Raw genomic sequence first — 26564 nt, 5'->3', positions numbered from 1 at the left:
GGCATCGTTCTTACATTTTACAAAACTTTATGTGATTGTACGGAGCATTCGCACTACTAAACATTGTACGATGGATGCTCTGTACGACCACAAACCATTCACACTATATGTTAAAAGAAAACTTATTCGAGTCAGTTCCTGATGATATGCGTTTACAGATAAATGCCACTACACCTTTTAAAACCTTTTTGGACGTAAAATATTTCTTTCTTGGTTAATCTACAACACCTTCAACATCACACATAGGGCGTCTCGTTTGGCTACTTCATGCAAATAGTGCTCAATAATCGAAGATTGGAATGATCAGTTCTTCTCCGACACACTGATTATCGTCCCAACCTTACATTTTATCTGGTAAAAACTTTACAAAAATGGAGATTAAAAAAGGATGTGAGTTTGAAGTATTAACGACAGAAATCTCTCGTATCGAAAGGCTCGCAGTTGGAATAAAGTTAAAAGGTGAAATTTTTTAATTCCATCAGCAAGTTTTATAAATCATTTTTGAATTAAGATTTTTTTTGCAGTATCAGTTTGCGTTGAAATGACCTACAGGTTGTCTTTTGGTTTCCGATTGATTCAGAGAATCTTGAAAATATGGTTTATGTTTCCGTCATGTTACTCGCAAATCCTTAGATCCTGAATATCAGTACATCCGACTTATCAATATGTGCTTGTGTTTTTTCACTGTTACTCAAGTCATTTAACTAACTTCCTGTTCAATTTACGTTATCGTAAAAATAGAATATATTAAGGATGATCAGCTTAAGAAGATAATCCTCGCAGGCATGGCTAACGGATTCTATTTTCATTTAGTTTTAAGTAAAAGATTTATTATTAATAATAATACTCAAAAATAATAACTTTAGAATGTTAAAAAAATATATAACGTTTCATTAAGTTGAACATTAATGATGGCCATGGAAACTGGTTCTGGTTACGTCATGTGGTCATTTATTGATAGCGTTAGCGCAGTAACTACTTATTACGTAAAGTATAGTAGTCCATGCACATATTATTTATTTTTAAAAGTCTAACGACTTTTGATTTACCAAGAGTAAATACTATTATAAACAATTTACAGATTTTTACTTTATTTCTATTAAAATCTAAGCAAAAGTTGAAACTTACAGTCTATTTATTTAACTTTACATTTCCCTGATCCTAGTATGAAGGATGGCCTTTTTCGGTGATAGAGTTTTCGAAATTCATGTTTAAAAGTTCCGTAAATTAGATAAATCTCTGCGTGTGTGGGGGAGTGAAAGAGCGAGGGATAGCGCAGAATATTTCAAACAATTTTTTTTGAAAAATAAAAACAAAAAAAGGTTTTAAGAGTCTTCCTGAAGGTGATTGATTTAACTCGAAAATCGAAACTATATTCATGCGTTGACGATGGCAGGAAACTTCAGTTATACCTGACATATTTTATGGCAGCCGGAGTATCAATTCAGCAATGCACTCAGCTTTAAGTTTAAATGCAGCTATACACTCAGCTTTTTTTAAATTTACGTCAGAACTGTTATTATATTGAGTTATTGTTCAGATATATGTTATTTGATTTGTATACTCATTCGGAGAGTTTGAAAGCATGGCCACACATATATTTCGAAAAATCCGCTTCTTTTAACTATTGTCTTATAGTTAACTACAAAATACTAGTGTATTAAGTAAGAAATTTAAAAAATCGGTTAGCCAGAGTCGAAATACGGTCTCTTCCTGTAATTATTACGTAATCCTATTGACACACTTCCTTTAAACTTTGAAGCTAAACTTAAATTCTCACTCTAAATGATGTAAGTATACAACAAGGTGTTTGCCAGGATAAAGGACCACGTTGTTTAGCAGAGCCAAATATTGGGTATGTCCATAAGTCCATTAGATAAGTAAATTTGACGAAGCATTTCCTCAATTTTATTTGTGCCAGACGATCGAAGTTGCCAGTAAAAAACTTATCACGATTAATGAGCGTGGTAAAATTCTTAGTCGGGCAATAAAAAGAGGATGAAGTCAGAAAGTTAACAGTAAATTGTGCCTTGATGTCACGTACTGTAAATATTATGGACAGTAAAGTAAATGTTGCTTAACGTATACGTTGCATGAAAATTCTTAAAGCGTACAGCTAATAAAGAAAAAATCTCCTTAACAAAAACTTACAGTTTAAAAAGTTAAGTATAAGGGTTGATTAAACGCCAAAAGGTACACAAATCAGCAAGTACCCAACATTTCATTCAAGCTTAGTTGATATAATTTAAGTAATTTTGCTGCATTAACTTTTCCTTCACATTTTTTAGAATTTATTAGATGCCACAGATGCTGGCCAGTTCGTTCATAATATTATTTGGTTATAATTATGATAAAATGTATATTATATCTTCGTTTTTAAATAGGTACTTTATTTTAACTCTATTCCAAATTATTCTTCTGATTTATCTTTAATATGCCCTTTATTCTGAAGTTATACATGCATGTTAAAGTAGAAAAAGACAAAGGTAGAGTCGGCTACTGTTTAAGTTTGAATCACGGAGGATTTAAAACAATATTTCAGACTTGAATTCGTCTTACCGAAATATTCGTGAGCACAAATAACACACAGTTAATAACAAGTAGATTATTCAACAACAATTATTCATTTCTCAATTGTAATTTAATTTTACTTACAGTAAAATACTGGAATAATTAGCTGTCCTAAAAATATGCATATCTTATTTATTTTATATTACATAACATATATATAACATTGTGAGAAGAACAGCTACATTGAGAGTGTGATTGAAGAAAACTATATTATTTGCGATAAAGCCAGATAATTATTACCTATTATAAACGTTAGACTACTACATAAAATAACAATTACTTTAATCGAAGAATAAACTTAAACAGACGATTTTTATTAAAAATAAAATAATCGAAATCATTGATGTATGTTGGTGTAAGCATTTTTTTAAAAAAGTTTTTAAATTTTGTAGCCTCGTTATAACGTTATAACGTTTTCTTTTTAACCTGTAATTAATAGTTTGATTATTATAGATTAATAGATATTAAAGTCAATCTACAGTGCTACTTGAACAAATATTTTGTAGATGAAAATGGCCAGCATAAGGGTCTGTGACATCTAATAAATTCTAAAAAATGTGAAGGAAAAGTTAATGCAGCAAAATTACTTAAATTATATCAACTAAGCTTGAATGAAATGTTGGGTACTTGCTGATTTGTGTACCTTTTGGCGTTTAATCAACCCTTATACTTAACTTTTTAAACTGTAAGTTTTTGTTAAGGAGATTTTTGTACCTTTTGGATAGATTTTCATTTTTGTCTATTTTGCTAAGTTACATATCTGCTTTACTGTTTTTTTTTAAATTTGGAATAAGCAATTCTATCATTATAACCTGATAAGGTGTTAAGTAGGAACCGTAACTACCACTGGAGAGATCTTTTTAAAGAATGATTATAGTTGCGGTCCCCAAACCATCCTCAATAACAATTTTTTTGAGAAAGCCTTTTTATATAAAATAGGAAGGTATTTGTACGTAAAAAGCAAATTTAAACGGGCGATTACAGTACTTCTCCCTAAAAGGCAAAGAGGCAAAGATTTTGAATCGAACGACAATTCATTAATGTAAATAGGTTCACCCATTGATAATTTTAACGATTGCAGTACTTCCTCTTAGTAGGTGTAAGAGCATGATGGCACTTCACAGCCATATAGAGGAGCTTTAATCACTTCTTCGTGCTAAATTTTATCAAAATCGGACAAAGCGTTATAGAAATATTGGTAATAATAGTTTTAGAAACGGCCTTACTTGAGTGGGGCAAACTCCCCTCCATATGAGGCATAGCGACGAGACTTTTAAAGTGCAAATCTGTACAAAATTTCGATTCGAATGACACTTCATTCATGAAAATCAGTTCACTTGTCGATAATTTGAAACGATTGCTATACTTCCCCTTAACTAGTGTAAGAGCAGATCGCCGCTTTAATGTTACGTAGGGGAGCCCTAACTCTATCATCCTACCAAATTTTATCAAAATCGGGCTAAGATTTACAGAGTAATTAGTAATAATAATTTTGAAGGGGGCCTTACATAAAGGGGGCTAACTCCTCTCCCATTCGGTGTACAGCGTCGAGACCCCCAAAAGGCACATCTACATAAAATTCCGAATCGAATGTCACCTCATTCATGAAAATCGGTTCTCGCGTTTAGGCGCTACGTAGTTTACAAAAAAGGTAACAACAACAACAACAAGAAGAAGAAGAAGAACAACAACAACAACAACAATTTCTGAAAATGCCGTTTTTGCTCATTTTCGGCAACTTTTTTCTCGAAATCTATTAGGTCTGGGGGGTTGCAAAAAAATTACAGTTATAAAGGAGGATTTGCCCCATATTTTAAAGAAAATTTGGGAATTTTATCTTTTATAGAAAAAGAGAAAAAAATTGTCAAAGTTGGGTGTTTTTTAACGTTACGCTTTTTCGTGCACTTTTTGACGATCAACCCTTATACAACTGTCCTACCGGACAGTTTTAATCCTACCGGACAGTTTTAATAACTGAAATACACTCGAGCATTCCTGTTATATCTTGGGTAACACGACTCTTTCAACTGTGGATTTCTCTTATAAGTATGAAAATAACATAATACAAAAAATTAAATTTAAAAAAAAAGTTAAGTCATCCGAAACATATTAAGATTTAAGATATAGCAAGGCTATTTCCTCCCGTTATATTTATCACTGTTCGTACACAATGTAGTTCGAGTATCGAGATTTTAAATATAATCCTGACGGATTACTGTTCATTATTTTTGGTGACTGATACATCCTATTGATTCTGACGAATATTTTCTTATTTTTCTCTTAGAGTAAATCCCAAGTCTGGACAGTGTCGGTATATCTCTTTATTCACCTTAACTGCTCGTACCGACGGAAGTTTTGGTGGTGGAAGAGTTAAGGTTTTGATTGAGGATTAATTTTTAGGCTCAGACTAAATTTATTCTTTATAAAGGGATCTTTAACTGCTACGTCTACATACCGAAGATTTTTTCGCTATCTACTCCGAGAATAATTTTTGTTTAAGCACATGTTATACCACACTCAGCAACAACTGTTTTCAAATATTTAGAAAAAGTTTCCATTCTATGTTTGGAGTGGCCAGCATGTAGCCCAGATCTAAATCCCGATGAACATCTACGGGAAGAGCTAAAAAGAAGAATAAAGATGTGTCCAGGTTTCCCAGAAACGCTCTGAGGTTTGCTCTGAGTAAGGAACATGAAAACATCCCTCAGGATTTTGTTCGAAACTCATCACTGCGATGCCACGACGCAATACTGTACAATTGTGGAAATAAGCCTAGTTTAATATGTTAAATTTTTAAGAATTTCGAATACTTAACAATACATTTATGTGTAGTTAAAACACTAAATGTAATTCGTAGTAAAAATAAGTGTCATTGTTAATAAGTAATAAATTAGAAACCTAAAGAAGGTGTAGACATTTTGTTTTTGTCCCGAGTGTAGATAATCGTGCGGGAACAATTGTTCCCTCAACAGGTCCAAATGTGATTACAATATTGAAAATTTAATAAGGTGCAGAACCAAAAAATTAGGTGTAAAATTAGCATTCAAAGTTTAAACTGGAACAAAGAAAAATCATGATAAATCTTAAATATCTTTTTACAATTAAATTCAGTAAGAATAAACTTTCTTACGATGTATTTAGCCCGCATCTTTAGATGTCTAAGGTAGCCAAATGAATTCTTAAGATTCAGCTTACATGTCTTCTGGGCTTTGAATGCGGAAGACGAATTATCCTGACAGTGATAATGAAAAGCAGTTATCAAAAACTTTCTTCCTATTTAAGACAATACATCTTTTCATAAAAACCGGTTTAGATCAAGTTAAATTGGGAAGAATGCACAGATATTTTCCGTTTAAAATGATGAAATGTAGGAAATAATTTTGTTTTAAGGATTAAGTGTTAAGGATGATTTTTTTTTGTTTTTATTCGAAGTAGGATATGCCTTTGCCACCGAGGCGGTAACCAGAAATAAGTAGGTTATTGCTCGCCTGTTAAATTGGGCCTTCTTTTCGTTCTCTTTCACACAGATATACATGGATGAATTAAAAACAGAAAAGTCACTGAGAGAATGAATCAGAAGAAGTATTTCTCAACCAAAACCGTGGCTGACCTTTCTGAGGCATTTGCTGACATTTTAGTCAGAACACTATACTTAAAATAAAAGAAATTAGGAATGCAATTGTTTCAAATATTTATCAACTACTCAACCTTACTATTCTTTTAAAGTGCCAAGTCTCCTCGGCTGTATTCAGAAACCTTCTACCTAAATACTATCAAAACGCATTGAAAAATGCAATAACAAAAACCATTTTAACTGTAGTTGTTTAAAAAGATTAAGTAGCGGACATCCTCATTATTTAAGACATCAAAAAAAGAGAGTAATTCAATTGTAATCATCACACTTTCATCAATTTCGTTAAAAGTACTACAACTTCTCTGTAAATCACTTCAAGCATCTTTTCAATTTGAAAATCATACCCTCTAAAAGTGTAGATTTTCTGTAACGTATGTATGAATTCCTGTTACAGTCGTTCATTTAATCTATTCAATTTGAAGTGATTGAATTAAATTATTGAATGCCAATTCAATTTCGCTGACTATGGCGAAATGACAATGAAATAAAAAGTTAAATTCAAAGATATTTGTAAAAATAGACAAACTGTTATTGCTTGTTAGAAAATTTGAACTCAAATAATTCTTTTTGTCAAAAAATAAAAATAAGTACATAAAATGTCATCCTTTAAAAAACTTTCCACCGAGATTTTTGGAAAATACAACCCATTTAAATCTTAAACAGGAAATTCTCAGTCAGCGATACTGTGGTTTCCAAAACCTAAAGTAATTATTTTATTTTCTTTAATTAAGGCGCATAAACTAAAGAAATTGGCGCCAGTTAGTTATATATAATTTGACTTCATCTCGGACTAACTAACTTACTCCTTTATCTAACTAACAGTTAGTTATATTGATGATATTCATAAATACTTATTCAGATTTACTGATTAGTTCTAATACCAAAGAGGCTGTTAACAGATATGTTGTGAACAAAAATTTTTAAAATTATATTTCCTTAAACTTATATATTTCCTTAAGAATAGTATAAAATAAATACTTTTCAAGTCACTGTAATAAAATTATACTGTTGAAGGAAAGCGTTTTCAGAAGCTCCCTAAAATGTAAATCCCTTGAGAAAAAACAAAAAATAATCTGAAGATCAAAAGATATTTCTAGTTCGCAGATATAAATTAAACACGTCAAAGTCTTGAATGGAAATAACGGAACTAAATTGTTGTGGTAAATGTCTACACAGCCTTGTAAGTAGTCAAACTTAGATGCCTAACATAACTGTTAAAATACCACACTTACAACTCAAAATTATTTTTAAAAACACACACTTATAATAAATCCTAGTAATTAAAAACCATACATAATTTTGTTTTTGTTTCCACGAACACTAATCACTTTAAATAATTTAAAAATTAATTCATTTTTATAATATATGGTAATTTACAAATAGAATATGCTCGTCTATTGCTTTAATTAATGTTATCAATTTAAAATAAGTTAAAGTCTGCTTGAATAACGATGGAGTGACACAAAAAAAAAAAAAAGATACTAAAAGATGCTTTAACCTGATTAAATGTTTTCTAAAACAGTCAGTGGGAACAGGATATATTCCAGAAGCAAAAAATTGTAGGAAGCACAATCTCATGGTATTCCACTTGGATACCATGGACACTGGCGATATAATGTTCCCCCAAATCCAATTCCTACTGGGGATTCATTTTGTGCGTGTGTAATTTTATACAATTTTCTTGAAATTTTAAAATATACGTAAAGCCTTTTTATTTCATTCTGATTCTGGCAAATTTAATGCGATATTTTATACTACTATATGATTCTATCAGAGCTTAGAAAAATATCTAGTGGAGTCTACAACAGATATTAGAAATTCTTTTGGTTTTAAAGAGACATAACTGAGAAGTTCTTTCTTGAATAAATATGATTAGTTAACAATTAATTCTGTTGCAGGAAAAAGACAAAAAATATATTATTAAAATTAAAAAGCAGCTTTCGAGAAACAGCCTACTACTTCTAAGTTACTGTGAAATAAATGGAACGACGTACACCAAGCCTTGGAGGTTCCAAAAGTAAATGGTATTTTGAGAACTCAGGAACGAAATATTTTTGACGATCGTAACCGCGATCTGAACCACCATCAAGTGAATATTTGGAAAGATACAGCGCAGAGTGTGTCCATGCATCAGTAAGGAGATCATAAGTACGTTCTAGAGGAAACCAGCGTTTCTACCTCTAATTAATCAATTGATGGCATATCAAGAAAGAAATGTTGAACCGCTCTTTTTGTAGAAACTGAGTCTATTATATTGAAGATGCAGGATTAAGGAATTGACGAGTATGTCAGCTCTGTTCATCACTTTGTACCTGCTGAAAAACTAACAAAAATTTCTGTAGCAAAAAACAACCATTTATGCCACAGCAGGAAAGAAAAGACGTTCTGACAATTTATCAGTTACACAAGAAAAAGAGAGTAATTTTACAAAGGACCAAACTAAAATCAGTAGTTCCAATCCATTCGCATTCATAAATAATTTTTGTGTGAACTTTTAGAATAGTATTTGTCAAGCTGTGAAATTCGCCTCTTAATCTTAAGAGATAAGAGCAACACTTTTACTTCGGTGTTACTAGCAGATTCTAAAGTTAAAGTTTACTGTAAGTATCGCACTTCTCTCACATAGCATAATGACCGCTACATTTATCGACAAAATAAGGGCCACCCCAAAATAAATATGGTTTCGACAACCTAACATACAAACCCAACAAATTATAGTTAAAACATAACACAAAATGGTCCAACTTGACATCTATGCTTTCGCCGCGGTTCTCTCCTTTCTCATTTTTGTTCAAGTTTCTTTATAATTGAGTCAGCATCGTTATTGCTAAGTTAAAATTAATTTTCAAGATTTTTCGAACGAAATAATGTTTTATAAGTTTGCAAATACTCTCTTATTTACTTCTATTTTTTGAGGAACCATTATCTTTTCTAATTTTTTGAAAGCTATTATTTATGGTGTGTATTTCTCCAATAATGTAACATGGACTAAGTGCCTTCGCTTTACAGCTTACAAGAATACTAAACTAGTTCAAGGATGCAACTTGGAGAAGTTGATCTGTTTATCCCCACTAACCCCTCCAATCTTTATGCCTTTCTTGTGATTTTTCACAAATGAGGAGCACGCTACTGATTTAAAAAACGAGAATAAAAAATAAATTTAAAGAGCGCTTTCAAATATACACTAATAGAGATTAGAAAATTACTTTATTTAAATAAAATTGAACATTGAAATGAATGAAACTTCCTAGAATAAGAAAAACATATATACATACTTATTAATATTTGCATACGACTTAAATTCAACCTACAGTAATCAGAAATAAACATTAACAAAAAAGCAAGATGTACGATTATTGTAGGACCATACTTTATTATTGTTCAGTACTGTATTGTGTACTAATACAAGAATCCAAATCAACCTTAAAGAACATTAATAAAAAAACTTTACAATTTGAATCCTCTGACATGTAACATACAATACCATGTATCTTTGTAGAACCGTATGGAAAAGCTTCCGAATCTCAGCACTTTAAATAAACATTTATATCATCAAATATTAAGGTTTTCTTTTAAAGCAAGTGATTCTAATATTGTTAAAAACCGGACATTTTCTCTGAAAAGGCGCATGTCTTCTACCTCATTTCTATTACATAAACTTGCACAATTAAGAGTTGAAATTCCCTAGAAGGCTTGCTATTCAAATGCAGCTACTCTCCTCTGGCTTTTATAACACATCTAAGGCTTTCATATTAAGAGTCAGTTTTAAGATGATAGTCGTTCAGCTTTTAATTTATCGTTATATTATGCACAGCTTCCCGGATCGTTCTCGTTTTATTTAAATTTTCATTTATATGAGTCTTCTTAATTTTTTTGGACAAATTCTCATACACATTTTTCCAATACTTCATTTGTAATTACTTCATTATCTTCGGTAATCTATTATCTGGCAATGAATAAATTCCCAGTATGTAATTTCATTTCTCTTTTTCAACTACACCGACAAAGTGCACATTTAAGAAAAGTATTGATATAAGGGAAGATGTCCCTGTAAAACTATTTGCAACACCAATCCGTTAATTAACGATGTACATTTTGGTCATTAGTCGCTATTCTATCGCCTTCTGGAACCCGTGACTGGGGATTTCTTTAAATTTATTTCTAAGTTCCAGTCTGTGCAGCATTTATTTAAAGAATTTATCATTCTTTAAAGTGCAACAAGTGAAGATGACATAGAATTGGATCATTTGAACATAATAACAGTTTAATTTTAACATTTTCTATTTTTATACCCCCATAGGAATCCAAATGATCTTTGAGATTGTTTGAACAGAGGATAGAAGTTGAACCTTGCTTCAAATTCATACTTATATCGAATACGCTATTATTAAGGTCATCCTTACAACAGACGGCACTTAGTTACCCTCTCTCAAATTTAACATTGCATCAACAAGTTTAGAAGGAATAATTGATGTAACTAGTTGATATGGGCCCGCCGTTCTACGCGGCCGAAGAGTCTACAGAGAAAAAGAACAATTTACGTCCTTTTTGAATATATTTACATTATGAGTCATTGGAACCCACGGCATCTTTTACAGAACTGACGGCCTCCGGACACTATTCTCTTCTAACAAACTAGGATTCTATTTTAATAATAGAAATAAATTATTTTAATGAATCCTCGAGTTGTTATAGGCACTAAAAGTTTCGTAGAAATTTTACGTGTGAATGTAAGTTGTCAAGTACAGTTCGTAAATTCAGTAAGTAAAAGTTAAGTTTAACAATCGGTAAATAAGAGTGCATCTGGTGACAAAAGGTTCCGTCTAGGTATAAAAGGTAGGCCCTACAAAAACTTACAAGACCCATACACTTCAGACTGCTTTAGTAATACATATTAGAAACTATTACGTTAAATTTCAAAGGCGATCAATTTCTTATTCGTAAAATTAATTTTTTTTTTTTTTTTTTTTTAAATCAAGCTACTAATATTTAAATATCAAATAACTTAATAAATATTAAATAACCAAAAAATAAATTCATTTGGAATAATTGGAAAGATTCTGATTAGATAAATTAAAGAACACTCTGAAAGAATAGCTTCTAATGAACAAAGTCTATCCTAATTTCTAATAATCTAAACTGTATTCTAATGTAAAATATTACGTTGCCGCTAGAAGTTCTATTCGTTTTGCAGGACCCTACAGCGGATTGAATCAAGACTTAGAAGACTTAAATGTCATTAAGACTTTGCTAAACTACTGGAAAATAAGTAATTAATATACTATAAAAAATTTATCAATTTTTTCGGAACATATTAAAGAATTCAGTTTTATGTATGATTAAAATATTTACTAATATAATAATATTTTATTTTAAATAAATATTCAATAGTTAATTGCTTACTGAGGAAAAAATAGATTCTTAGTTGCACGAATTTATTGCCCAAGTTGACTAAAGAATATTTTTTGAAAAATAAGATATAAGGGAAGAAGTATGATTACCGTAGATTACGGTTATATTTACTGTTATCAAGTGTACTTCACAACGTGTTACTAGCATGTAACTCCTTATGTTTAAGTCCTACCTATCAGAATGCTTCTTCCAAGTTAACTTGGCTTTTCATTCACTCCTCACGAAAGTTCCTCAAGGGAATAAACTCACTCCACTCCTCTATAACCTGAACAAGGCTGATCTTCTCCATCCCAATACATCAATTTATTCGTTATACGGCTACCCTATTCCATAATTTTGATTATGCGATCTTAACTGCTATCCGATCAAACCGGACCCGTCTTTATATCTTCGAGAGTTAATCACTCAACAAAACGTTCATCCTCGAACATAAAGTGTTCCTTTCTGACAGACTAAGTGCGACATCTCTGTTTGTAGCCTGATAAATGCCTTACATGGTACCCCTAAACTCGGCTCAAACGACAGGAATTCAATTTACGTTACCGAATGATTACAAGACTACTCGCAAACGATCTAAATTGACTCTCCTGAAAAAAAAATTGTATTAGCCAAAATCTGAACAGAATTGAACTGAACGAAATAGCTAATCCCACTAATCTTGATCGTATCCAATCTGTTCAATCCTAAATCCTGTGTACCATATTCCACACACCGGCCTATATTAAAAATCAGATTCCCCACACCGACCTAAAAGTCCTGTCTGCCTTTGAATAACCCAATCTAACACTAATTTTATCCTGGAATATGCAACTTGTCAAAATTATCCTTCCTTCGAATCCTCCTCGGAGGATGAAGGACATCCTTCGAATCTACTTCCTCGGTATCGCTGAGTTAACAGACTCTTGATGGTCATCATTGGATAGCTCTCATTCAAATTTTTCAAACCATTTTTATTTATAAATGTATAGTGTAACCTAATTTGCTTGTTTCAAAAAGCAGTTATAAATAAAAAGAAAGAATAAAAAAAAATTTATCAGTTAATGATAAGAAGTTGGTTGGTGAACAACTGGCTGTAATGAAAGATGATAGGCCTTACTTACTTTATGGCTGAAATTTTTTTAGATTTCTTAATAGTGGAGATTGGAACGTAAAAAACCCGTTGAAACCTTCTTAGAGGACGAACAAAATTATAAACCGGTTTGGTTATCGTCGTGTGACCTAGCTTCCATGCTCGGGTCAAAATTCTGAATGGACACAACCCATTTTCTTTCTTTCTTTCTTTTTTTTACGGTTTAAAACCAAGTTTTTGTTTAAATTTTTGCACAATAAGATGGATACAATTCAAATAAGAAAATAATTTAATTACCTCATAACCCGCCGCACATCTTCTATTATAATTTAAGTTTAATTTTAACTAAATTTTAACACTACACTGACACGATTGTTTGGTTGCATTTGTTAAAAAATTAGATATTTAGATCTTAAAAAAAAAAGAATACTGAACCACTGACTGTAGACCTTACACCGAAGGCAAGCAAGCCAGGATGATTACTGGCTTCAGCTTCAGAGTCTTCTGTAGGACAAAGTTTTTACCCCCAACAACCATTCACTCCCACTTTGATCCTGCTTTGTTGCACATTCTTGGCAAAAAGTGGCTTTTTTAAATAACAGTTTTTAAATGAACTTTTTTTAAAAAGGATATATCATTCAATTATTAGTTTGCCGTTTGTTTTCTGAAAAAATGAGCATCAAATTATTATTTTAAATGTTAATGAAGATTATTTTTTCCCCTTCCAACAAAAAGCTAATGAAAAAGCATTTTACTTTAGACTAATTGAATCATATATTTTGTAGAACCCGATAGCTTGTCTTAAAATACAAGATTATAAGAAATTTTGACCTAATAAAGACTGCTTAAATACAATTTGGTGTCGATTAGATTTGATACATTATCTTAAATGGAACTGAACAGTTCTTCATCTTTGTTCCAATTATTTTGCTTTTCAGAATTTGTTAGGGAAACTGATTTACTGAAGCCCAAGGTAAAGTATACTTGCTTCCTTTCTATCTATTGCCATTCAAGATATTGTACAATCGAAACGGTCGATGTCAAAAACAATTGAATGTACTATTCTGCAATCTCGAAGGTATGTTACATGAAAGAGACTATTGGCCTTAAATAGATTTTTTTTATTTTCCGCGATATTATCTATTCTTCATTTTTTATAATTTTATTAAATTCATTTATTTAAATGTCAAGTACAATAAATGTCTGGGATTAAAACTAGGTTTATTTTACAAGAGAAAATCGTTACTTGTATTTTTTGGTGGTCTAGATCCTTTAGATCTTGGCGTCCCGGTGGATATCTTATCTTTCAACCCGAACATCTATACCCTAACACTAATACCCTGACCCAGTAAACATAGAGTCTGCAAAAGTAGTTGATGAGTGCAATACGTACTTGTATCTAGTGAACACTAGTTCACTCTCGTGAATATATCATTTATGCAGTAAGGATCCACAATTTTATCTCTTATCTCGCAATGGATTTGATTTATAGCCAATCCCATTTCAGACTCCAAACTATTTACATTTATGAAATTAAATTTCAAAAGTTTCTGCGTGAAATATTTGAACTCATACCGGCCAACAATTTTTTGTGTTTTCCTTCAAACTTTTTTTTTTGCTCAGAACAGAGGTCAGAAAAAGACAGCCAAAGGCTTCTTTCATTTCTTAACTTTCTCTATTTAACTGCACGTAATAAATGTTCTTTCATAGATGTAAATAAAAAGGAACACTTTTCTTACTTTTACTAACTTGTTGGCAAAGCAGTTAAGAGTTATACTTTAGTATTGTTTTGCTCGCCGCTCACCTCAAGTCTTGCAAACAGCGACTCTCCTAGGATGCTGGGCCATCTCAAAGACACAAGAATAGTATCCTATGACGATGATGATAACTTTCATGCTTGTTACATATAAAATATTTTATTGTTTATTTATGTATATTATAATTAGAATGGGGCACAATAGCCGAGTTATTAGAAGCGAGACCCGCATAGCTTCGATTTAAAGGTTTCGATTTCCGTTATAGATCTTGGATTTTATTCAATATTTAACAAGGGAAATTTATATTACAGTAAGTTTGATTTATATTACAGTTAGTTTACTTCGACCACGAAAACTAAAGTGATATTTGGACCAAAAAACCCGTCTACAAAAATTACGTAGCTCAAGTTGACTTCCTAAAATAAGACTAGAGATTGCCGGCCACTGTGCTAAAACTTTGGTCGAAACCGATAAGTCGAAAATGCGATTTTGCCGTTGCGATTTTCTTGAAAAGGATTCGAAAGTACCATACCTTCAATTATCTTATGACTGAAGTATAATAATAAACTTCTATAAAATAAGCGAAACGTAGAGGACTTGGTAATAACAAATATGAAGAAGATAACCGTATACACTATTAATTCACAGAAGGATATTGAAAATTTCACTGCTCTGAGAACCTTTTCATTAAGAAGATCACGGAAAATGATTTGAAAAAAGAAACAAAAAGAGTTTATTTGCTTGCACATTCAGTTTACGAATATTTTCTAAACTTTAAATTAGTGACGACTGAAAACGATGGTGTCATCTGCGTTTAACACATTTAGAATGTTTTTTTACCCATATACACACACATAACTCAAAATATACTTCTTTTTTTTGTGGCCAGGAATATCTCAAGACATGAATCTCAGGTTATATTCTTAAAAATGACAAGCTAACAATACATGGACTAGTTCTCGATTAATTTGTGCTATGTATGTGCAATTAGGTTATTCTTTTTTATACATCTAAGACTCTTAAGCATCTGTACTTAGAAATTTACTGATCCGTAAGGATGGGCTTTAAGAATACATTTAAAAAAACTGCAAGTTTACCCAAATAATTTTCTGACTGGCTTTGTTAGAGTAATGTTCCATAGGAAAGAAAGAAATCCACTAGGAGATAGAATTAAGTAAGAGGGCTTTATAGACCAGACAATACAGGCCTTTCCGGAGAGCCTACGTACTACAGAGGGTGGACAACGCCAGCTCGGAGAAGAAAAAGATCCACGAACACTGAAACTGAAACCGGACGTACTTCCCAAAGCCGATGATTATTTAAATATACCCTTTGTGTAATGTTTTGCTTGTTTGCAAAGTGGAAACTATCTAAGGGGAAGAGTAATATATTTTCCTTCCTCTTTCTCATAGCCATGGCAATTGCCGCAAACTTAACCATTCCGTCAGGGATCTTGCCTTTTCTGTGGGTACCCGTCCCCACTTACAGCAAAAACAACGCTTATAATGACGCTTTCAACGCTTGCAGGAAGTATGAGAAATAAAGATTTTGTTCGTGTATGCTGTTATTTAGATTGAATCCTCTGTTAAGCTTGCTCAAGCTTATTCTCCCTCTCTCATGCCCACACAGGAAGTCACACCCTCTCTTTCACTGTTTCACAGGAGGTGTGTAGTTCTCGTCTGTTCCTATAAGTGAGCAACAATAATATTCGTTTATACATTCTTGTAAGCACAGGGTGATAAATATTGAAATTGACATTTAAAGGTTTTAAGTTCAAGTCCCTCTTACGTCAAACCAAGCTCTCAGATTCTCCAAAAATCCCCAAAAATAATTTTTCTAAATAAATTATTCAAAGATAAGTTATACCTGGATATTAATGTGGGCAAATATTTATATATGCCCGAATATCCACTTCTAAAAATAATAATAATAAAAATCGATGGAAATCCCCTTTCAAATAACTCTCTCAAATCTAATGATTAAAATTGTTTTACTAGTTAAACGATTTTACCCAAAATTCAAAATCTAGCATTGTTTTTAGTTAATGATTCTATCATCGACCGTGAATTACTCTGGATGAATTACGTTTATGGTTTGAAAGAGGGTCATGGTCATTAATTTAACTTCTCTTCTTTACCAATGTTTCGTCAAATGTATTCTTTAGGGTTAAATTAGTTTATTTAATGTGTTATCTTTTGAACTAGATCATCATAAATCTTTACAATGTCCATTCATATCTTTCCTATTCAGAATAGTTTGTTTTTTGTTAGCGTTAATCTAATATTTTCCCTCTTCTCTGAAAGAGTAGTTTCTAGACAAGAGAGTTGAGGTTTCCCTTACCCTATTCTGGATATTAAACCTGTGGTGGTTTAAGCAAAGTAAGGCACCAAGCTTTCTTAAGAGTAAAATTTAAATAAAAGTTCCGCTAAATATTTTTATTAGATAAAGTCACTAAACATTTGTAAAACGTAAAGTTTGAAGCACATTTATCAATTAGAAGAATTAGAATCAGAACTATGTGAATGTGTAGTACCAAATTTGTTGGCATTGAAAGACCTAGTTGTGATAGCATACTCGTACTCTCATTATTTCTTAAAATTATTGCTAAATTCCTCAATAAATTTAAAATTTCATCACTCATGAAACATACTACTTAGAGAGGGACCCGTATGTTCCACTTTTGAAGGAGTGTCAGCTAACGGGATACGCTACCTTAACTGTGGTGCTGTTTGAGGTCTAGTCAAGATGAGGTCGTCCGTAAATGTCCTCACTTCATTGAGTTTTCATTTTACCAACTTTTGCTTATTAATAATTTCTTCAGAGCAAAACTTCTTTTTCGTAGCTTTTTGATATCAACGGAAAGTAATCAAGTTGTTTTACTTTTTCGCCATTGTAAGGAAGAATTGCCAAATATAAAACTCAAAATTAAAATAAAGTTGGCGATATTTATAGTGGTTTTTTGTTTTTAATGATAAGAAAAAACAACGATGCAACTTCAGACAGAGAAGTGCATGCGATAACAAAATAAGTTTTTTTGCAAAATATTGTAATTCGTGTAAACTAAATACGTAATTTCCATGACGGAGTTGTTAATAGCAATGAGTCTTAATTGTATTTTTTTGTTCAGTTCACTGCCAGCCACAGGATAGTGTTCTCTTTTTAATGACAATACTTCCATCACCGGATAGTAATAGTAGGGAGAGAAAATCGAAGGATTAACTGCTGTGTTGGAACGTGAGATCCCCGCGTGAGAATCAAGAACCCTAACCACTGGGCTCATCCGATCCCTTTTTCATTGTAATTATTTATTATTCTTTTTTCATTTCTACAAAAAAGCAATAGAGAAATTAAAATAGAAAGCAATAAAGTCTGTTAAAATGATACAATCCTCATGTAACTTTTAATAGGAAGAAATTGGCTTGACGAAAAACATCCCTCAACTGTGTCAATACATATAAGCGGGCACTTTTGTGGTTCTATTGGATAAATTTTCTAATTTGAGCGTCTTAATTTGTAGCAAGTCTTAAGTCTTAAGTTTAGCTGACGTGGTCTTCATTGACTAGCTCTCCATCTTCATTTAAAAAATGAATTGTGAAAAAATAAATTTGTTCTACTTTTTGATTTAACATGTTTAAAAAGTTCAAAATAATTGAAGGGAGCGTTTAATATTTAATAGAGTTCCTCAAATTATTTTTTTCTTCGTCCATCGTACAAATCGAGGTTCTGGGTTCTCTTTCCTTAAACATACTTTAGACTGACTCTAACTTTAAACTTAGCTCTATATGGTATCTGCATTTTGGTTTTACTAATCTTTAAGTTCCAACATTATCTAACTGTAGAAATAAATTCTAGTGATTATGCCCAACATGTTTAATCTAAACTTGCAGCAAACTAATAAGTAAACAAAATAATATTTTTTTCAATTTGGTAGGATCAAATTTGCCACTTTTTCGAAGTTACAATTACGGAAGATCAGGCTACTATAAGAAAACATTTTTGGAATTTTTGTTATTCTATTTCTTTTTTGTGCAACTCAATTAACATAAAAAACGTCTTAAAGTAATTGGTATAAGTGTCTGGATTCTAAAAAATTCTTTAATATAAAAAAATCAGACTTTTTTTTTTATTAGATAGGGATGGGGTTGGCTGGTGAGCTTGTTGGCAGTTTGTTAGTTAGTATCCTCTGGTTAGAACCTCTCCAGTCCTGTTTTTTTATTAGACTTAAGAATTTAAAGATCTCCCGGTAGAGCCTGAAAGCAAGAGTTTTTCTTCTTTAAACAGTCAAACCCAACCTTCACCCTGACTATGGTATTCAATAAGTGTAATGTTCTTTCTTCTACTTTTTGAAAATCCTACATAGAATAGACATGACCGGCACTCAATCTGCAATCAAGAGGCTATGTTGGAATTGATCGGCTTCTCAGTCCTGTTATAGTAATAACATAGTAAACTTTCCGTAATAATGAATGTTTTCCCTTTCTTTTACCATCATTGCTACCACTTTGTGCAATTGTATGGATCATCTGCCTTGGAGTTGTCCAAGAACCTCAGTCATTTGTTTAATTAGTTACTTACTTATTAATGACTATAAGTGATTATTTTGTTGCTTAATGACATGTTGCTAAAATTAATATTAAACATACAGAAACAAACCCATTGAGAGTGATGATGTATCCTAAATAAAATGAATAATTTTAAAACGAAACAATAATGCCTTTACTTCTCAAATCAAACCTCCAGAAAAAAATTACAGGAAAACTAAAAAGGCTTCATGAACATTTAACAGGTGACTCTCGTTTGGTTAAATGATTAGTTCCAGCTCTCCAATATTTTCCTTTTTAGACAAAACTTTTTAAATAAACGATTAAATACCCTTACATAAATTCGATTGTAATTACGAAAAACATCTTTTCTTTTTCTAGGAGAGAAAAACATGTCTTACATGCCGGTGAAACATGACTTCGAGAAAAGCAGAAACGAAAAAGAAAAAGTAATGTTTGTATAAAATTATTATTTATAGTTTATGTAATCCCCGTGTCTAGTAAAAAAATTTGATATATATTTAAGGAATTCCATAGTTACAGTGGGAGAATCAGTTTTAAATTATCAATCATTTATAAATGATAAGAGAGATCAAATAATTTTATCGTTTCGTTAGCTATTCAGTTTTTGAATTACATTATAAAGGTTAGTGTGGGAACAGAATAATTTGATGCTTGAAAGAAAATGATGTGGTTAGTACTATACAGAGAAATAAATTTGACCATTGTAATTAAACTTATATTTTAATAAGATTATTATCATCATGCTTAACTTATTTAAAAAACTTTATGAGTAAATAACTTGATATCTTAATATTATTTGTTTACATTAAGCCATTGTTTGGCCAAATAACACATTTCCTGACAGTTCTCATTCTTATACTATTTATGCGTTGAAATACATTAGTTGTTAGTAGTTCTCGTCAGAGTTTGTTCAATTGTTAGTGTATAGTTCAATGATTTTACTTCATTCTAAAAATTTTCTTATTTGTATCAAAATATTTGTCTAAAATAATAGTGGAGTGATTAATAAAAAAACAATGTTGGAAATCTGATGGGTTTAGAATTAAAACCAAATCTAATTAAAATCGTCCGAAAAAAGAGGTACTTTTTTATAGAATTTTAAAAAATTAGATAAGACTTGTCTTTAACATTTTACAAATTAACGCCCAATTTTATAAAGATAAATAATTCAAAGATCAATTATTAATAAAGTATTTATAAACACTTAAAAATCATAATCATAATTCTTTTAACCGATAACTTTTAATGATTATTTTAATTATTATTAGCTAAATTTTAAAATACAACATACTGAGGACTACAATTAATGTAATAATTTCTTGGCAATTGTAACAAGTTAATAGTTTGCAATCTTAATGACAACAAAATACAAAATCTTGAAAAGGACTGTATTGAAATAATATTACGTTCAATATTTTGTAATCCCAGTAATTTTTAGAGAATTTTCTATCCATCACTTTTGGTAACTGATTCATTAATCCGAAAACAAAGAAAAAATATTTACAATTTTAATCTTAATTTAAAAAATCAAATTAATAAAGTTCTTATATTAAAATTGGCATATTTTTTCTTCGTTTTCGGATTAATGAATCAGTCAGTAAAAGCGATGGATGAACATTCTCTAAAATTTACGGGGATTTTGTTTGACGAAAGCACTTAGCCTTGCCAAACGGATTTAATGTTTTATTACAATAAAAAATTTTTCAAATCAACTGCAACATCAAACACTTTAGAATTTTTCTTATTGTGTATTATTGTTTCCTGAGAATTTTTGTTGAGCTTTCTTTAAAAATTACTAAAACTCTCATTAACAAACCAATAACAAGTAAATATTTTTACAGGTATAATTTAAGAGAAAAAGAGAAGACATACCGTTGCGACTATGAAACACCTTCTGGTGGTACTTGGCCAAACAAACAGATAAACTTTGTGTTCAGATTGCTGTCTGCTATATACACATTTTTTGCATTTTTAGTAGCAATATGTCTAATCCCATGGCTATTTACTATGTTTATCTGTAAGTACAATCAGTCTCATTTTAACATATTTATAGTAAATCATTCATTGTATTTATCACATAAAGGTTGCTTACTGCTTTCATCTGTAAGGTGCAATCTCATTTTAAGAAACTCTCAGTAAATCACATTGAATGTATTCAATTAATAGGCATCCTAGTTATCGTTTTCTACAATCATGTTTGTTCACTTTATTAAGATTTTTGTATGCTTTATTTATTCTCTAGAATGATTAAGTTATAATTAATTGATTAGGAATTTAAAAAAAAAAATACTTTTTTGCAAGTACAGTACTCTCCCAGAAGTCGCCTTGCGTATACTTGTATCAACTCCCATCTGAAAGAATCTCTCTCCTTAGACATGCTCTCAATATCAGAGAACGTGTTTGGGAGTAAATTCCTCAGAAATGTAAAACCTGGAATAACTAATGTCGGCGGATATAGTTGGCTGGAATATTTTTTGACAATAGGTCCTTGGCCTTGAGTAAGTATTTCCATCTTAAATTTTTGCGGAGGTCCTGAGATTACTGTTTTGTCTTTTTTTTTTTTTTGCCTGTTGATTTTTCTGTCAAGAAGCCTTTAATTTATTTGATGGGAACCCAGGATTTAAACAAAAAATGGTGAACCTCCAATTACACATTAATTGTTAGAATTTCTTTTCTGCCATATTTTTTTGCTGTCACTTTTTATTCCAGTCCCTTCAACAAAGTTTAATCTCTGAACATAAATTTTTGAGTTGAACGAGGGAAGGGATTAGTTTAATTCGTAACCGATGTGCTTGCAAGCAGAAGGCTCCTCTAAATTGTCGATAAATAATTTAAACAACAGAATTATCATATCATAAATTTGACTGACAGATACATTTCTTCAAATGCTATTAACCATTTTGTATCTTCAAGTTGTACGAATATGCCGCATCGCTTTTGTTTCGTGGTTGGAGAATAAATTTCAAGGTTTAGAATTTGTGCAAAGAACCACTGTAAGGACAGCCGTTGATACACCAAGAAATCAAGGTATCATTACTGTGCTTTTAACAGTTCAGGGACCTTGTCAACTTCATTTCATCAAAAATAGAATTCAGGTTAGTGTTCACTTCATTATTTCTAATTTAAGTAAAATATAATATCTATTACAGCCGTACTTACAGTAATTCATGGGTTTACACTTTGAGCATATAGTATTATAGTTAGTTCACATATGTATGTTTTGCAGAGATTGTAGAAGAAATATGATGATATTTTATTTACGGTTTTATAAGTATTATTTTTCCTTTAACATGTATTCTAAGCATCATATTATCGATTTTTTTTTGTTAATGTACTAAAGTTTGTTTGATAGCTGTTCGAATGAAATCAATAAATAAAAAATATTAAGATTTTTTTCATCGCAGTATATCTGCATAAAAACAATATTTAAACAATGGTAATCCTTAGTTTTGTAATGGTTTGAATGAGATTCTGTTCATGTGAAGAACACATTCGACCCATCAAAATTCTTTTTTTTTTCTTTTTTTTTTTTTGCGTAGACAGACATTATTGAAAGAGAGAAAAATGGAAGGCTAGTATTTCCCCACTTGAGAACAATGCTCACTAGTAGATGGGGCAATTATGCTTGGATCAAAGGTTCAGAGAAGCAGTTTAGGATAGACAACCAAATCGTTTTGGCCAGTGGAAATTTTAAAGGAAGGCCTGTCTCTGATACTAATATACAAGTACCTTATTCTTGTTTTATTTATTTGTTTTGTATAGGTATAAAAACTGAAAAGTAAATTGAATTCTCCAAATTAATAAGTTTGTTAGTTGTGTTCATATGGAGTAATGGATATTTTTTTGCAGATATTTGAAAGTAAAAAATTTCTCCAAAGAAAATTTATAAATTTAAAACTTCCAAAAAAGAAACATTATCGATTTTATAAGCTGTTTATGGTCGAAAAATATTGAGAAATTAATAGCTCACGTTCAAGTTTTGATACAATTTGTAAAATAACGGTTTCGAATGCCATTGACCCTAAATAGTCAATCGTATCAATTTTTGGAAGTGCACTTTCAATTTCATCTTTTAAAACAACTTTCTGGAAATCATAAAAATGAGCACAGTGGTCCAAAATAAGTTTTTCACAGCGACTAAATCAAAGAAAATCCCCTTTTATTTTTATTAATATTATTTTTTTAATATTTATTTTAGGAAATAAATAAAATCAAAATAATACCTAATTCTTCTGTGTGGTTTTGCCCTACTTCTGAAGAAAATTTATTAGAGCAGTTATTATTATCTGTAATGAAATCCATAATTATTATTTCAATTTAAAGGAATACGTAAGCGATATTATTGCTAAGCTACTACCTCAAGAACTACCCCCGTGGCAGATTACCGTAATTCCTACTCAACAGGATAAAACTTACCTTTTGATAAGACTTCATCACCTCTATTTGTCTGAAGATGGTCTTTCTCTTGGTGAACTTTTACTCTTACGTAACGACGATTATTTATTAACGCCTACAGGTATAGATCCATGGGCTGATGGATCAGTACTTGCTGGAGTATTCAAGACTCCTGTTGTGATTCCTCAGGTGAGAACATTTACTCTTCAGAGCTCAAATCGTTTTAATACTAGAAGGAAAATAAAGAATGATTACTGATGTTATTATTATACAATTATTCACAACAGAAAATCGACTAAATATTAATTATTATTTTGCAGGTTTATGAACAACTATGCGAATGCTTAGCCAATTGGTGGAACGAACTACTCTCTGCTTATGACCCATCCGATGGTAACACATTTGCAATTTTACGACAGCTTACATTAAAGACTTACATTATTCGTTGTATAATAGCATATGTGTCAGTAATAAAAGAGTATATGAAAGATCGAAACCCTAGACTAAGAGAGATTTTGAAAAAAGAGATTGGCAAACGAAATTTAACCAGGAAAATACTTTGGAGAAGCATCGTAAACACATTCGATATATATAGCATTTTGCACAGCATGATAGCGCTCTCATGGAAGGTGCCTATCATTACTGTCAAGATGCCTGTCAAGATAATTAGAGCTGTACTGGATACACCAGTTTATCTTTACTGGCTCTATCTTGCACACTATGTGATCAAGGTATTAGTTCTTGTTCATATTTATTTCAAATATTAAATTATTAAAATTGATTTTTTTTATCTTTGACTTACTGCGTAAGGTGTGATTTGGACTAACGAAATAAAAGTCTAAGAGGTTTAAGATTTCTTAGATCACAGCATCCATACTAGATACTACCTCATATGAGTTTCATTATTACTTAATTTCAGTAACTGAATATATTACTGTTTCAGGAATCAGTTTATCTCATCAAAATCTTTTACACAGCGCCTCGAGTAATTTTTGAGGAAATATTTCTGCCAGAACATCCACGAAATGTTCATGAACTTCAGACTCTGTCATTTTGTGGCCGTAAAGTTGTGAATTGGTCTGAACCAGTGCCTCTGGAAACAGTGAAGGAAATACAAAGGACAACTGGTGCTACTACTTCTGAAGTAGTTATGTCAGCAGTCTCTTCTTCTTTAAGAGACTATTTTATCAGTGCTGGATTTGTTGTCCCTCATACTCTGATGACTACATGCCATTTTACACCAAGAGATGATCTTTTTTCTAGATCTGGTCATGTGACTTCTGGAATGCTTTGTCTTCAATTACCTACTGAGACACCGTGTTCAGATCCAATAGTCTGCCTTAAGGTAAGGTAACGTGGTTCATGACTTAGTTTTCAAAAACTTAATTTCCTTACCAAGAATTATTTCCTATAGTGGGAGCTCCCTAGTTGAGACCCACAAAGTAAAAGTATTCAACAGTGGTATCTTTGACATTAAAATCAGTGCATGTTTTAATAAAGTTCGTCATGCTGGAAGAAGACTTAGTTCATTTTACGTATTTAATTCTAATTTCTAATTTTTCTTATTTTTTTTTTTTACACTAAGACTTTTATTTGAGGCTGCAGGTGTAAGACTTTAATTATGAAAACTTAAGTAAATTAATAGATATTCTAATTTTTATTAATAAATTCAAATTTCCGTTAAAGCATCAATAACAAGGTAAAATAAAAATCTCTCGTGGTCTAAGAAAAATATAAATATAAATTTCTTAAGCACATTCTGCGCTTTTTTATGGGTTCCAAGTTTATTAATTAACGTATATTGTCCTTTAGGCTTTACAAAAATCGTTATATAAGGCAAGATCTACTCAGGCCCCATTGTACCTAGCCTCAGTATATCAATTTGATTACGGACTGTTTACAACAATATTCCCAACTTTATTTGCAAAGGCATGCCTCTATCTTCTCTCAAGAAGATATACAGTCACAGTCACTCAGATAGATTCACCTATTAGATCTTCAAATAAAACACCAAGAGAGTTGCTTTGGGGTCAAAGAGTTGATAAAATTATGTACTGGAGGCCACCTCAGGCTAATGTTGGTATGTTTTTATTAGTTACTTTATGCTAATGTCTGTTCTAAACAATTCCCATAAAAATACATCATAACATATTTTAAATATAATTTTGACTTAAATTTAAATTTCCAGGTTTGTCGCTAACGGTGATACGTTATGATAACACTATTCAGTTAGGAGTTATGTCTGATGCACAATTATTACCTTATCAATCTGTGATAGCAAATAGCTTTCCAAATCATATCTACAAACTGTCAGTTGCAGCTGGCGCCCCTCAGACAAGTAATGAAGGCACAAACCAATAATTCTCTTGATTCTGCCAGTTCAGTATTTTAAATTAATTTTATAATAATAATTTTGTTTTATTTCTGTACGATTATTTTTTAAATTATTTGTAAAAAAAATTAATAAACCATAAATATATAATTGACCTTTTATGATATTAAATTTAATACCGAATAGCTTGATTGAATTAGTACTTAATATAAAAAATGCAACTTTTTTTTTGGTGCATCACCATTCTTCGCTGATCCTTCTCACCTCCGAGCTTGCATCAAAACATCATTGAAGTAATATAAAAATTTTTAATGCATAAAAATAAAGAAAGACGGACAATGTAAAAACTGATAAAAACAACACAAGTACAATAAATAAAATATAAGAAAATATGACTAGCATAATATTTATTACATAATTTTGCCACATCTTTTACATAATATAACTCCTTCAAAAATAAACATTTTATTAAGTACTTACAAAGTTCTTATGGTTTCAATTGAAAGAAGTATTTAGAAATGATTTAGGATGATAATTAAATAATTTGTAAATCTAATAGCTGTAAAATATTATTTTAAATTTGAACAATTCAAAATATATAAGAATTTTGTGGTTAACAAATGATAGATTTTATTCAAAACTTTTGTATTGAATGGGATGATTTTTTTTTTTTTACATAAATACTAACACTAACCACTGATAAAATAAAAGTACAGTGTTTAGTAATTCCTTCTGCAATAAAACTTAGTGATTATTTCATTGCGACTGAATAATACGACGATTTAAAAGGACAGATAATATATATATATTATATTGTGTATTATTTATA

At 31.0% G+C, this 26564-nt stretch overlaps 2 protein-coding genes across 4 annotated transcripts in view; one reads left to right on the top strand and one right to left on the bottom strand.

Annotated features, from left to right (window-relative positions):
* LOC141449063 (SEC14 domain and spectrin repeat-containing protein 1-B) overlaps positions 1-13143 on the bottom strand; it is a 47155-nt gene extending 34012 nt beyond the window's left edge. Inside the window, exon 1 of the mRNA XM_074118111.1 lies at positions 12984-13143. Coding sequence (XP_073974212.1) covers positions 12984-12988 — 5 coding nt within the window. The 5' untranslated portion in view covers positions 12989-13143. The remainder of the gene's footprint in view (positions 1-12983) is intronic.
* The window catches only part of LOC141449064 (uncharacterized), a 28489-nt gene extending 2595 nt beyond the window's left edge, over positions 1-25894 (top strand). Inside the window, exons 2-10 of one of the 3 annotated variants that reach the window (XM_074118117.1) lie at positions 19366-19433; positions 20850-21025; positions 21922-22103; positions 22548-22733; positions 23332-23592; positions 23724-24134; positions 24347-24748; positions 25216-25483; positions 25592-25894. In XM_074118117.1, coding sequence (XP_073974218.1) covers positions 19399-19433; positions 20850-21025; positions 21922-22103; positions 22548-22733; positions 23332-23592; positions 23724-24134; positions 24347-24748; positions 25216-25483; positions 25592-25764 — 2094 coding nt within the window. In that variant the 5' untranslated portion in view covers positions 19366-19398 and the 3' untranslated portion in view covers positions 25765-25894. Of the gene's footprint in view, positions 1-19365; positions 19434-19540; positions 19678-19898; positions 20089-20849; positions 21026-21921; positions 22104-22547; positions 22734-23331; positions 23593-23723; positions 24135-24346; positions 24749-25215; positions 25484-25591 lie in introns of those variants that run through there. The other 2 variants (XM_074118118.1, XM_074118116.1) reach the window with 2 other exon arrangements.
* The last annotated feature ends 670 nt before the right edge of the window (positions 25895-26564 follow it).

Source organism: Rhodnius prolixus, unplaced genomic scaffold (assembly GCF_049639745.1).
Source record: "Rhodnius prolixus isolate KJV_2025 unplaced genomic scaffold, Rpr scaffold_2, whole genome shotgun sequence".
Classification (NCBI taxonomy): Eukaryota; Metazoa; Arthropoda; class Insecta; order Hemiptera; family Reduviidae; genus Rhodnius; species Rhodnius prolixus.
The sequence above is the reverse complement of the archived record's forward strand: the minus strand, read 5'-3'. Positions and strand labels throughout refer to the sequence as shown.